The sequence below is a fragment of the Trachinotus anak genome, unplaced genomic scaffold (genome assembly GCF_046630095.1).
Source record: "Trachinotus anak isolate AG129_WGS33_773 ecotype Australia unplaced genomic scaffold, CSIRO_AGI_Tana_v1 ptg000016l, whole genome shotgun sequence".
Taxonomy (NCBI): Eukaryota; Metazoa; Chordata; class Actinopteri; order Carangiformes; family Carangidae; genus Trachinotus; species Trachinotus anak.
In genome coordinates this window covers 9,467,570-9,479,993 of record NW_027273867.1, presented here as the reverse complement: position 1 = coordinate 9,479,993, position 12,424 = coordinate 9,467,570, and the positions used below count along the sequence as shown (strand labels likewise).

The 12,424-nt window shown below is 40.6% G+C and overlaps 1 protein-coding gene across 1 annotated transcript in view; it reads right to left on the bottom strand.

The window, feature by feature from the left end:
* The window catches only part of col9a2 (procollagen, type IX, alpha 2), a 125,198-nt gene that overhangs the window by 7,062 nt on the left and 105,712 nt on the right, over positions 1 to 12,424 (bottom strand). The window contains exons 3-14 of the mRNA XM_071500844.1: positions 9,018 to 9,392; positions 7,609 to 7,683; positions 6,502 to 6,537; positions 6,330 to 6,392; positions 4,376 to 4,429; positions 3,979 to 4,014; positions 3,081 to 3,104; positions 2,896 to 2,949; positions 2,728 to 2,781; positions 1,627 to 1,677; positions 1,486 to 1,542; positions 1,313 to 1,366 (exon numbers count right to left, since the gene is read on the bottom strand). Of these exons, the coding sequence (XP_071356945.1) occupies positions 1,313 to 1,366; positions 1,486 to 1,542; positions 1,627 to 1,677; positions 2,728 to 2,781; positions 2,896 to 2,949; positions 3,081 to 3,104; positions 3,979 to 4,014; positions 4,376 to 4,429; positions 6,330 to 6,392; positions 6,502 to 6,537; positions 7,609 to 7,683; positions 9,018 to 9,089 (630 nt within the window). The 5' untranslated portion in view covers positions 9,090 to 9,392. The remainder of the gene's footprint in view (positions 1 to 1,312; positions 1,367 to 1,485; positions 1,543 to 1,626; positions 1,678 to 2,727; positions 2,782 to 2,895; positions 2,950 to 3,080; positions 3,105 to 3,978; positions 4,015 to 4,375; positions 4,430 to 6,329; positions 6,393 to 6,501; positions 6,538 to 7,608; positions 7,684 to 9,017; positions 9,393 to 12,424) is intronic.

The following is a 12,424-nucleotide window of genomic DNA, read 5'->3' as shown; positions in this document are numbered from 1 at the left end:
CGCTGAACCAGTTTGAACAGCCTGAAAAGCCTCTGTGTTATTGTGGGAATAGTTTGACAGTGTGGGAGTCACACTGACGAATTGGTTATGGAGCTGGAGACAAGTAGTGATGAGTTTTCATAAATAACTGAAGCGGGGGTAACGGTTAGCTGGCCAAAGTTCAAAAATATCCCTGCCGACACCTCTAAAGCTCAAAAACCTTTAAAATGACAAGCTGTGGTTTCAGGGAAGTTGATTTAACTATTTCTTGGCCAGCACAGTGGCTTCCTGGAGACTTGTTACTGTGAGGAAGCCAGACAACTAGCTACAGAGCACCTGGCTGCTGAAGCTCCATATTGACTTATATTTTTTTACATCTCTGTTTCAAATTTAACAAATAAGTCACATGTAGTGAGTTTTAAAGATACTGAAGGGCATAATTTTGAACTTAAACTGCTTCCAGTCTCTACGCAAAGCTACAGAAAATAAGCTAAAATAAGATAAGCTAATAGCCTCCTAGCTTTTGCTACAGAAAGATATTTTCATTTAATCTCATTGGACTACCAGCATCAGTGAACTTTTTTGGTACCTGCAACTTGTCGTCTGCCCTGCTTAGACCAATAAAATCCATCAAAAACAAAGCTCAACAAAGCTTATATGCAATTCGGTTCTTGCTCACTCATCTACTGAGTCCTTGGCATCACATAGCCATCAGAGATATAGCAATACTATTGCAACAGCACATTTTCCATGGATGGTATCTTTGTTTTAGTCCAAGCAGCTAGTGGGGACGTAAACAACTCCTGCCGACTGTCTTCAAGAAGAAAAAAGGGAAAGCTGCACCATAAAGCAACCTTGAGTCAGGTCTTCTAAAATAGTGACTTACATGGGAGGAGTGGTAACTTGGTGCATTGAGTGTTTTGAGCATCTAAGCGCTGCCAGAAGACTCCTTGTGTGGGAAGATCAGAGGCTAATTCCTGGGGCTTGGCTAGCCGCTCCCTTGGAGCCTACTGTGTGCTCATTAGCTCTGCTTAATACAGAGAGGTGAAAGGGCTGCATGAACCCTGACTCTCTCATCCTCCCCTTTATGTACCTGGCTCTTCACCACCCCTTTCATCTGGCTCACTGCATGCTGACTGCAGGGCCAGGGCCAGGCCTGACTAATCGCAGCCAGATTAGTGCCAGTCATGTGCCTTGGGGGGCTTCATTAGAGCTAATCCTCGCTCCTGCTGGTCCTGAATGGTGGGTGAGTGTGCAAGACTGCACAACATGTACAAGTATAGGTGTTTGAGTGTATTTGTGTATCCTCTCTAGCAGCGACTGTGCACCTCACCGTTGTTCCTATGCTGCCAGGCTCTCCAAGAACACCAGCACGTCCTTTGTGTCCCTAGAGGGCAACAATAAATCAGTATTGTGTCATAACAGTTTTGCAATGTAACATGCCATTGATACTGAAAAAAAAGTTACCCCTCAGAGCAACTTGAAGCAAACACACAGACTGCTCACCTTGACTCCCTGCAGTCCCTGGGGGCCTTTTGGTCCTGCTGGACAGTTAAGAGGACACTGTTCCAGGGAGAGGGAAATAAATGGATTATGAAAAGTGTGTCACAACAGATTTGCAATAAAGTAGATGTCATTAGATCTTACCTGGAAGTCTGCACTGCCCTCTTCCCCACCGATGAACTTCCCTGGAGGACCCTAGGCAGATGTATAGATAGATAGATAGAAGGTTGAAGAAGATCACCTGGTCACAGATGGCAGGCTTATGCCCTGAGCTGAGCAAGCACTCTGTCGTTCTCTCTCTCTATCTATTTCTCCCTCCATCTTTCCGTCTCTCTGTTTATAGATTGAGTTAGAAAGTAAAGTATCTCTACAGGGGCTGATGTATTCCTGCTACAGTCAGATGAGACAGGTCCACTGATCTAATGGGGGTTTATTTACCCTAGGATGGCACTAGAGCTAAACAAATACACTCCCCTGGGCTGGGAACATCACTCTCAATGAAGACACCCTCCTCCCCTTCTTGGAACCACACAGGAGAGTATATACACCATTGGAAAATAGACTTGAAAGTGTACCACTCAAAACTGTTTGTGATATCTCACCACTTAGTGTCTGCTGGGACCTGTACAGGCAGCAGTGAGCTCTAGCTGTATTTTCAAAAAAAACCAACAAAAATTTTTTTTGGTGGTTCTGCAGAAAAGACCACACTTCAACACGGCATTAGCAGATGTGATGTTGAGTTTGTCCTTGCTTTACTTTTACACTGTGACCCCAGTCTATAATATAAGTTAACTGCAGTTAGACTGATGTAACTAAATGCTTGATTAAGCCCGGGGAGCTGCTGGTAGCTAATCTGTCTCTCACTCTTTTTACAGCTGATCTCACCAGTCTCGATGAAAAGACTTTTGTCAGTCACAGATCTGAAATGATTTACTGTGAGAGCTTGTCTACAGATTTTCTATGTAAGTGGCACAGTTTAATTCACTATGTTTCCATTGTTGCTGTTAGAGTTAGACTGATAGAATTGCTGGGCTGATGTATCAGCTGATATTAGCATAGCTGTAAAATGTCCAACTAAGTTTATATCTAAGCCACAGTTCTTAAAAATAAATAAAGAAAATTAAGGGAACCTTATCAAAAATGTCCATCCCCACTACAACCACCTGATACTCAGCAATCCAACCAGAGAAAGACAACAGGTGAATAAGATGCTCCCTTGAAAACCTGTCCCGGTTGGACACTTACTGGCTTGCCAGGAGGTCCAGGAAGTCCCGGAGGTCCAGATGGTCCTATGATGCCCTAGACATAGCAGAGGAAAGAAAGAAACTGTAAATATGTCACTGAACAGGTGAGATTCTAGCAATTTTACACAAGTCATGAAGACTGTAAAATAAACTGTAGCCAGTGTCCTACCTTTGGTCCAGTTGGTCCAATTTCCCCAGGAAGACCAATTGGTCCTGGAGCACCCTAGACAGAAAGACACAAAGAGCAAGAAAGTACAATACATGACCAAAAGGGGACAAAATTATTTCAACACCTCAAAGCAAAAGCATTAAGTGATAAAGGCATAACTGTATTACACCATAGAAGCTACTTACAGCTAGGCCTGGAAGACCAGATCCCTGTGTGGACAGAAGGGACAAGGGGTTAAGTTACTGTCTAACAAGTGGAACTAAGCACTCAAAGTATCAATTAAGGTTTGTGAAAGCCAATTAATAATGGCAACAGTAATTTAGTAACACACGTGTACAGTGTCATAGTGCAGGGTAAACAGTGCTCAAGAACAACAAAGACACAGAATGCAATCAGTTTATGTTTGCTCTGTCTTTTGCTTGGTATTAATTATGGAAAAGTAATTAAGTAAGTAAGCCTTCTTGGAGGAAGAACAACCCACAGGGCAGGATCTCCTGTCTGTGCAGCGCGAGGCAGCTGGGTGTAGAGGCACAGCCTCCAGACAGCACGCCTGTTAATGCTAAACAAAGGATTTAACTAATGGTGTTGCATTCAAGCATGACATTGGGTGAATCTGGACTTAATGTTTGAATAAAGTGGATGATGTGTGATAGATGGACACAGAGCACCACCTAGTGGTGTTTGACTGTGTTACAGATGTTGTGTTGGCACACTGACGTTGTGCTGTTGAGCTGACTGGCCTTGAGCATGAAGTCAATGTGGCAGCATTTGATGACAATATGAGCTTAACATGCAGATCATTGATAGCACTTTGCGTCTTTATCAAGGATTGTTAATAGGAATAAGGCTCATGTCAGCTGTAGAAAGCATATGCCACATCTGGGTAGACTGAACTCAAAAGGGGGCACAGCTGGTCAGGCATTCAGGCATGAAGAAAAAGGGACTCGGGAGGTTGCCTTATGAGACCAGCTGGGTTTCAATATGTTGGGACTTTGTTAGGAAACTGACTAGGCTTCAAACAATACCTAATTCTGTCAATAGTCAATTCACAAGTATTAAAGTAAGTATAAATAATTCACTTACAGGAAGGCCGGGCTCACCACTCGGTCCAGGTTGTCCCTGCAGACAACAGAAAACATCAACATAACTATGGTGCTAACATGTTAGACTCTTACACATATAACTGACAACAATATCCTCAAGGCTTTATACACTGAACTGAAGTTTAAACAATATTTTATCGCTTATGACAAAAGAGATAAAGCAATTACCACACTTATAAGCAAAGGTTCAGTGTCATGCTCAACGTTACTAAAACAAGATAAAGGTACTGACCCTTGTTAAAAATGGAAGCTTTATTCCACCCAAAACACCACCACCAAAGGCAATACATGTAAATGTTTGAGTTATAGTTTTCCACACAATAGCAGTATAACGCTGTGTTCTGATAATCTTTCCAGGCGGAGGTTTAGACACTTGCCTTAGGGCCAGGGCTCCCAATAGGACCTCGGTCACCCTTTGCTCCAATCAAACCCTGGAGACAGGCAGGGAGAAAAGAAGGCAGGCAGATAAACTAGACATGTATACTGAGGTAACAAAGAAATACAAAGGAAAAACATTGAGGAAGTTACCACTGTGCTTTCCACAGGCTACATGTGACTTGATTTCACCTTGCAACAGGGCTAATCACACATTTGATCGAAGTTGACACTGTTCTTGTAAGTAATTAGGAAACAAGCCTGAGATTGAGATTCCAGGGCGGATTACTGGCTAAATCTCTTAGGAATGCGTGTGTGTGTGTGTGTGTGTGTGTGTGTGTGTGCGTGCTTCTATTAGCATGTGACCATTAAGCATTGACACTGCCCTCACACTCACTGCCTGTAGGAAAGCAACATCACAATTATTATTATATAGAACTGAAGGTTCAAAATCATTTTAACCTCACCTACTTGTGCTTATCTCCATCTCCTCACTACCTGTGATTACTAGAGGTTTAATAAGTATAATCAGTAATAGATAATGGATTGAATATAAAACTATATATTCACCTTATCATTAAGTTTCACAAGAGGATATTTTCCAAATAATTTCCCCAAACAGCTATCCATTCAAAATAGATTTCTATGACTGGAACAGTGAAATAAGATTTAATCACTAAATCACCATAATCACAAGAAACTAGGGGTTCAAGAATCATGCCATGACAATATTTCTCCTAGCAGACAGTTCAAACCACAGAAGGAAACCCTAAATACTTTGATATAAATATAGCTCAGCAAATGCACAGAAGCTTAATGAAGCTTCTTGAAAAAGAAAATCTAGAATTGTAAAAAAAAAAAAAAAAAAAAAAAAAAGAGCTATGAGAATTTATGATAATAAGAATAAGCACCAAAAATGGGAGGCATTACAAAATGGTTTAAATATTACATTAAAAAACAAAGGCTGAATATTAGCTCAATAATATAGATTTTTTTATGACCTTTTTAAAGATGCCATTTTTTTGCCCTCCCTGCTGACTGTATATGACTTAAAGGTACCATGTGGAGTTTTCATTAAAAAACAGTTTTGTTTACATGCATCATTTCTCATCAAAACCCATTTTGCACATCCTTGAGGTGTAACAAACATTTTGATAACATTTTACATAACAGCTCTGCAAAACTTGTGATATGGTTGGAAGAAATCTAGTAAATGGACCTTGAGTTGGAATTGTTTTTTGTCAAAGTGGCATTTTCAAGGTGAAAAATGAACATTCATGCTTTCCATGAATACACTATGGACAAAATCATGCTCCATCGCCATGACACCTGAGTAAAAGCCATAGCTGATGAGTTAGTACAACAAGTGATACAAACAACACGAGGACCTGCTAATCCAAATGATCTCGACATTAATTTGACATTAATTTGCATTTTAAAAATACTTCACACTCACTATAGGGAGTGAAAATGTTACTTATTCAACTAAAGAAAGGTTTTTGTGTGTGGTTGTGTACTTTGTGGTTTCAAAAACTATACACGTATTTGGCTGTTTTTCCCCCACAGTGTGTTCTTTAAAAAAATGACAGCTCTGTCAGACTCACTTTCTTTTACACAACGACTAAGTTCCATCATACACTTCCTCTGGGAATATGCAAGTAGAATAAAAGGAAGAATAAAGAATGAAAGTTTAAGTTTACACTACTTCCTCAGTTTTCTCTCTCTCTCTCTCTCTCTCTCTCTCTCTCTCTCTCTCTTCATTACACTATTTTCACATTAAGCCTCTCAGAATGTCTCTTTTGGCAAGCATTTTTATTTTTGATCATTTCATATGCATTTTCACATCCATCTCTCTCTCTCTCTCTCTCTCTCTCTCTCTTTTTCTCTCTCTTTCTCTCTCTCTGTCTCTCAGTGTGTCACATTGTCTCTCTCTAACACATCAGCGTGTTTACTTACATCAATGCCATTCTCTCCTGGTGCACCATCGGGACCTGGTTCTCCTGGCTCTCCCTTAAGTCCCTACATTAAAACAAACACACTTTTGTCATTTACAAACCCAAGGCCAGATAAATCAAATATGAATGTTTTTGCAATATAACATTCAGTAAACAGCACAGTACAAACTTACTGGGGGACCAGGGGGCCCAGGAGGTCCTTTGTCTCCCTGTGAAGAGATGGAGTGTTGATTTAAAATCATTTATCTGGGATTTGTTAATTTAACATTTATGGGAATGAGTATGAGAATGGTACAAATGATGAGGTAAGCAAACATAACACACAAAACAAATGATGCAGTTTTAACAATAGATCATCAAAGTTTGTGTTGTCTGTGATTTTTTTCCCCTTCTTTTTATATGTTTCACAGATTTTTGCATTTTTGCATCATCTGCAAACTTTTAGGATGCTGTCTTGTCCATGCAAAATAGGGTAAAATAAATAATAATAATAAAGAAATTGTAGAGTCTGTTTGTTTTGACTTGTTCATCACACAAACATTCATTATGAAACAAGGTGACAACTTGTTAATGTCATGTTCTTCAAGCCAACATGTTCAAAGATACGGCTAGTGATTATGGTGTAAATAAGCTTTAGATAAACTCTTAAGTGTTTTCTTCTAAGGCCAGATTCTTCTTCTGGTTGACATCCCCGCTGCCCCAATGAGGCAGAGACCCAAACAGTTTAGAAACTGGAGGGCAGACTACAACTTCCAGTTTGGACTAAGCAACAATGGTCTTGCAACGGGAGGTGGTAACACTAACTTATACCAGCTGCATCCTGGTGGAGAAGTAACATTAAGATGGTGCAATAAATTTAAGATCATAGACTTTTGTTTACAGCTCAAATGTATAAGTTTAATTACATCTGATTGTAGATCATAGAAGAGAAACCAAAAGTCCCCTGGAGCCTGGCCTTTACAGGCTGCTTGTTTCTTACTCCACTAGCCCAGCAGCCTCCATTTCCCACATATTTAAACAACCTGTATGTGGTTAACCCTGAGAATATCTCAAATGTATCACATTACTGTGACACAAACGCAGACTTGAGCTAAGGGTCCCTTCTCAAAGACCCCTCTCTCTGCTGGGAACAGAGATCTTTTGTACCAGGGTGTTTTCATTTGCAGTGCCCTCTGCTGGTAAGACTCCAGTCTTGCAGAGAAGCACAGGGTTTGGTATTTCTCCAGCACAATGACGGTCTTTGTGACCAACCTGTTGGGCAAACTTGTGCGGATACTCACATCAATGCCGTCTGACCCAGGAGTGCCAGAAGGGCCTGCTGGGCCGGGCTGGCCCTGAGGTCCAGGTGGACCCCTCTGAAACACAGACAGACAACAAATATCACAACAAAATTTTTAACTGCAATGTTGCGTAGTGACGAGAATATTATGGTGATACTGTAGTTGATAATACCATGAGGTACAATAACATTAGAACAAGCTTGATATTATTTCTCTTTATAGTGATATATAGGAACTTTAGAGTTCAGAAAATCATTTTTTTTTCTATTTGATATTATATATTTTTTAATGTACAAAATTGAAATACTAAAATAGTGTTGTCAAAGCATTCAAATAGCATAAGCTAGACTGGATGAGCTGTACAGATCACTGGATACCTATCACTTTCGGAATAACAAATAATGCAGCAATAGTAAATAATGGATAAATAAATAGTGAAACCATAATTTATCATATGATGCACAGGAGACCCTTATATCAGTCCATTCTAGGCAGGTTACTGCAAATGTGTCCACAACTTTGACAAAATATGAACAAATGATAAAATATACAAATAAAAGCAACTATAGAAACAGATAAAATATAAAAACACATTTGAGATAGTATTGAATAAAACTGGTGTAGCAGAGGGATAAAAACAAAAGACTGAGGAGGAATGTGGGAGGAGGGGTCATGAGACTGGCACTGTTTACCCCAACCACCAACCCCCCCCCCCCCCCCCCTCACACCCTTCTCTCCATCTCGCTGTCTCCTCAGCCTGTACTGCAAATCATCTCAGTGGATGAGCCAGTCCATCAGGTGATAATCCAACTTTCAATATGAATTCTTCTTGAAAAATGTACAAAATTTTAAAAAGCAAAAATAATCCTTGAGAGAACAGAAATTCAGTAGATAGCATGTAGGTGTCTGTTTGAATAAGGGGGGGTTTCACACCCAGTGGGCAAAGTGTGTGTGTGTGTGTGTCTGTGACTGCACAGTAAGTTCCATCTCTGTCATGGCTTCTTAGTTTGCCTGTGAAAAACTGAAAAAATCTTTGATATTTCCTTCATTTTTTCCATAAATAAAAGTCTTCTTGAAAAAAAATCCTCGCCTTCAATAGGAGCTCCTCAGTTAAGAAGAGATGAGACTCCATTCACGATAAGGATGATAATCCAAAGAGATTGTCCGGTTTCATTTTGTCTTCACAGCAGCAAAAACATTTCAAGCTCATCTTTTGTGTTTTTTTTTTTTTTACATGCGTGCTATAAAGCAAGCAATTACATCACCTTAACCAGCACACACCCCATAACATCACCTCAAGACATCCAGAGCCCGCTGGCCCTTTCCAGGGGCCCTTAGCCTCACTGAACCCCAGAATAAAGAAGCAAAGTCTTTAGCAGAGCCGGTCTCAACTTCCCCTGTCCACTCACCACTTGGGCCAGAGCCAGGCACAAAGTCTGCAGTATCACCCAGGTCTTCAGCAAGGCAGAGAGAGCAGCCATGGTCCCTCTCCCCTGTCTGTCTCTCCTCGGTTCACCAAATCCTCTCTTCTCGCTCCTCTTTCCGCTCCCTTACTCCTCTCCAGGCCGGCACAGCGTGGAACTGGTGGAGTGAAGCTGTCCGAGAGGAAGGAGGGGGGGAGGGAAGGAAGAGGTGGTGGGGCTATGTGCACAGCCCCAAAAAAATCCACTCAGGAGAGAGGAGAGAGCTGAGAGTGGAGAGGGAAGGATGCAGGGACAAGGGGGGTGGGAGGTGGAGGTGGGGAGGGAGTAGGGAAAGGTATAATCCTGTCCCACTGCCGGCCCCTGGAAGCAAAAGAAATATGAACCCATCAACAGTGTGGAAAACACACATACACACACACACACACACACCTATATATAGATACACACACTTTAGATTGAGGCAGGAGCAGACTTTTTGAATATGCAAGAAAAGGGGTAGTTTCTGGCCCTTTGATTGGATGCTTTATGAATAATATATATATTTTAACAAGCTTCTGAAGCCAATCAGAGCAGAGCAGCAATCAAGCTCCTCCCAAAGGTCCACTCTCACAGTGGACCAATGGATAAAACCTGAGAATAAAGCCAATATGTGAAGAGAACCTGCCTGAACATCTTTCTGTCTCCCTTTGCAAAAATGTCTGTGTTGTTGGTGCTTCTTCTTACCCTGAGGCCATTATTTGCATGGTGGTGTAAAACAGATCATCCAAAAGAACATCCAAACAGTTTTCATGAGAGTTCTTGTACATTGATGACAGAACTGGAAACCTACTTTGCAGATAAAAGGTGTAAACTGAAGGGATTTGAGATTTGAGAGAGAGAGAGACAATAAAGCACCTGATCACCATACCCCCTATTTATGCTTTGAAGGCCCCTGAAAGCTGAGTCCTTCACTGACATCTAGTGGTCACTTTTCACAACACAGGTTCCCACAGTAATAAAAAAAAGTGGCATCTTGAGGCAAGCTAAACAAAACTCATGGAAATGTGAAAAAATTACCTTATAGTGACCCCTATCGCGCAGAACTTACATTACACCAAATAAAGCAACTACTTCTGTCCACTAGATAGCAGCAAATACACATTATCAGATCCTCCTCTGCAAAGGTGGGTGGTTGCTATGGAGGCCTCCGCTGCAACAACTGGGGGATTTCACATTTGTTCTCCTCAGGGATGATAAAGACAGTACTGAGGATGCTGAGAGGAGACGCATCTATTAGTAAATTGAGATTTATTGTACACCACAGGGAACTACAGACCCCTGTAAACAACAAATTAGGAAACTAGCTCAGAGGTGGCTTCAGTACTGTATTTGTTTTGCACATTTTCACTTACAGCATTTATCACACTCTAATACTATTATTGCATTTTTCATACTTTGCCACAAAGGATTAAATATTAACTGTTGCCTAGTATTAATCATAGTTTACACAGAAAACGGTGATAGTCAATAGCACTGAATTATAAACATCTGTAAGGTGTTTCTGTTATTTTGTCCATTAATCTGTACAGTCCTACTTAACTCTCATGCAATCAGGTTGATCCCCTTCTGTGAGAGCAGTGCTGTGGGTAGTAGTATTCAAACTGAGTGGACCAAATCTGCATTTTGCAGGGACCAAAGACAGGCATTGTTAATGGTCTTCTAATTCATTATGCTCTAGTGAACTGTGAAGTGTTTGCCTCAGTGCCGCTTCTTCCAACAAGTACATTTCAAAAGTGACAATGTCAGCAAAGTTCTGCAAATCCAAATGACAAAATAGTAGTTTCTTGTAATCCTTATGAGTCACTTCCCTTAAGCAGTTGAAAATTGCAACATCAAGGAAGAGCTTAGATTGTATTAACCCTTTGATGCAGAGTGTGCTTGATCAAAGAAATGTACAGTGATTAAAAAGGAGCTGGTGCATGGATTTTAAAGCTTTAAGTTGTCAAACATGGAAGCTTACTTTATAAAAAATAATCTCACATGTAATCTTTCCTATTATTACATTTTGTATGAATTTTGCATGTGGATATACTGTGTTTATATTAGCACACAGTACATTACAGTACATTTGGAGTGTTGGTATAGTGCATGTGAGTTCATTTTGGCTGTATTTTAGCATGCCTGGTAAAAAAAAAAAGAAAAAGAAAAAAAAAAAAAACTGCAAACAGTTATAATTAAAATAATAATCCAGAAATGGAAACGTAAATTAAAAGAATAGTTTGACAATGAATGACATCAGAAGCTTGATACCTTATAGTGACCCCTATCTCATGTCTGCACACTAAATATGAAACTACAGCCCGTAGCCGATTAGTTTAGATTAGCATAAAGACTGGAAACAGGGAAACAGCTAGCCTAACTCTGTCAGTAGAGTTATAATGTTTTAATTACTGATCTTCAGAGGTGCTGGTAAGACAATTTTCATACCTCCCACACTGAGCCGAGCAAGCTTTTCTCCCTGTGTCCAGTCTTTATGCTAAGCTAAGCTAACTGGCTTTAGCTTCATACAGAGGAAGAAGAGGAGGAGGAGGAGGGGGAGGAGAGTGGTATTGACCTTGTCATGTAGCTCTTATTAAAGAGGCAAATGAGCATATTTCCCAAAAATGTTGAACAATGGCTTTGAACATTTCCATTAGGTCACCTTCCGTGAACATGAAGTATCAAACAGTCCCTCAGGCAACTGTCTGACACACATCTACTTTTCCTTGCTAACAAGTGCTGCTCTGTTGTTTCTCTGAAAGTCTGCCAAAGTGTGCCTGTTCTACCTTCTTTGATTTTGCGTTTTCACATCAAAATTTCAGACACAAAAGTGGTTAAAACAGGGACAGCATAGAAATAAACTGAGAAACTGGCGTATCAAATGCATTAAAATGTGTGCATATCCAAAAACCTGCTGTGCTGATCTTCTCACGGGTGAAAACTGAAAAGAATCATCCTCCAGTTGTTGTCTTTCTCATTACAAACGATTCCCCAGCCTCCTCAAACTTCGAAAACAGACAAAGAAAATATTGGCCTCTCTCCACTCTCCCAGTACCCCTGAATCGCTCTCCTTCCCTGCTCATGTTTAATTTCTCAGAGGAATATGACTTAGCTGTTATTCTTCTGAAGGCAAGCGGGTGGCATATTTCTCAAAGCTTACTGAGACAGGCAGGAAGCAACATGCCACCCAAAGTGATCATCACACATCCTCACCTCACAAGCTCAACAAGTCATTATCCAGCCTGCACATAAATGCACAAAACAGAGACAAGAAAGGACGGGCGTTTACACACATGCATATGCGCGCTCACACATAGAAGTAGCGCCTAATTTAAATATTATGAGTGACCAGGGAGTTTTTGGTTCTGCACTGG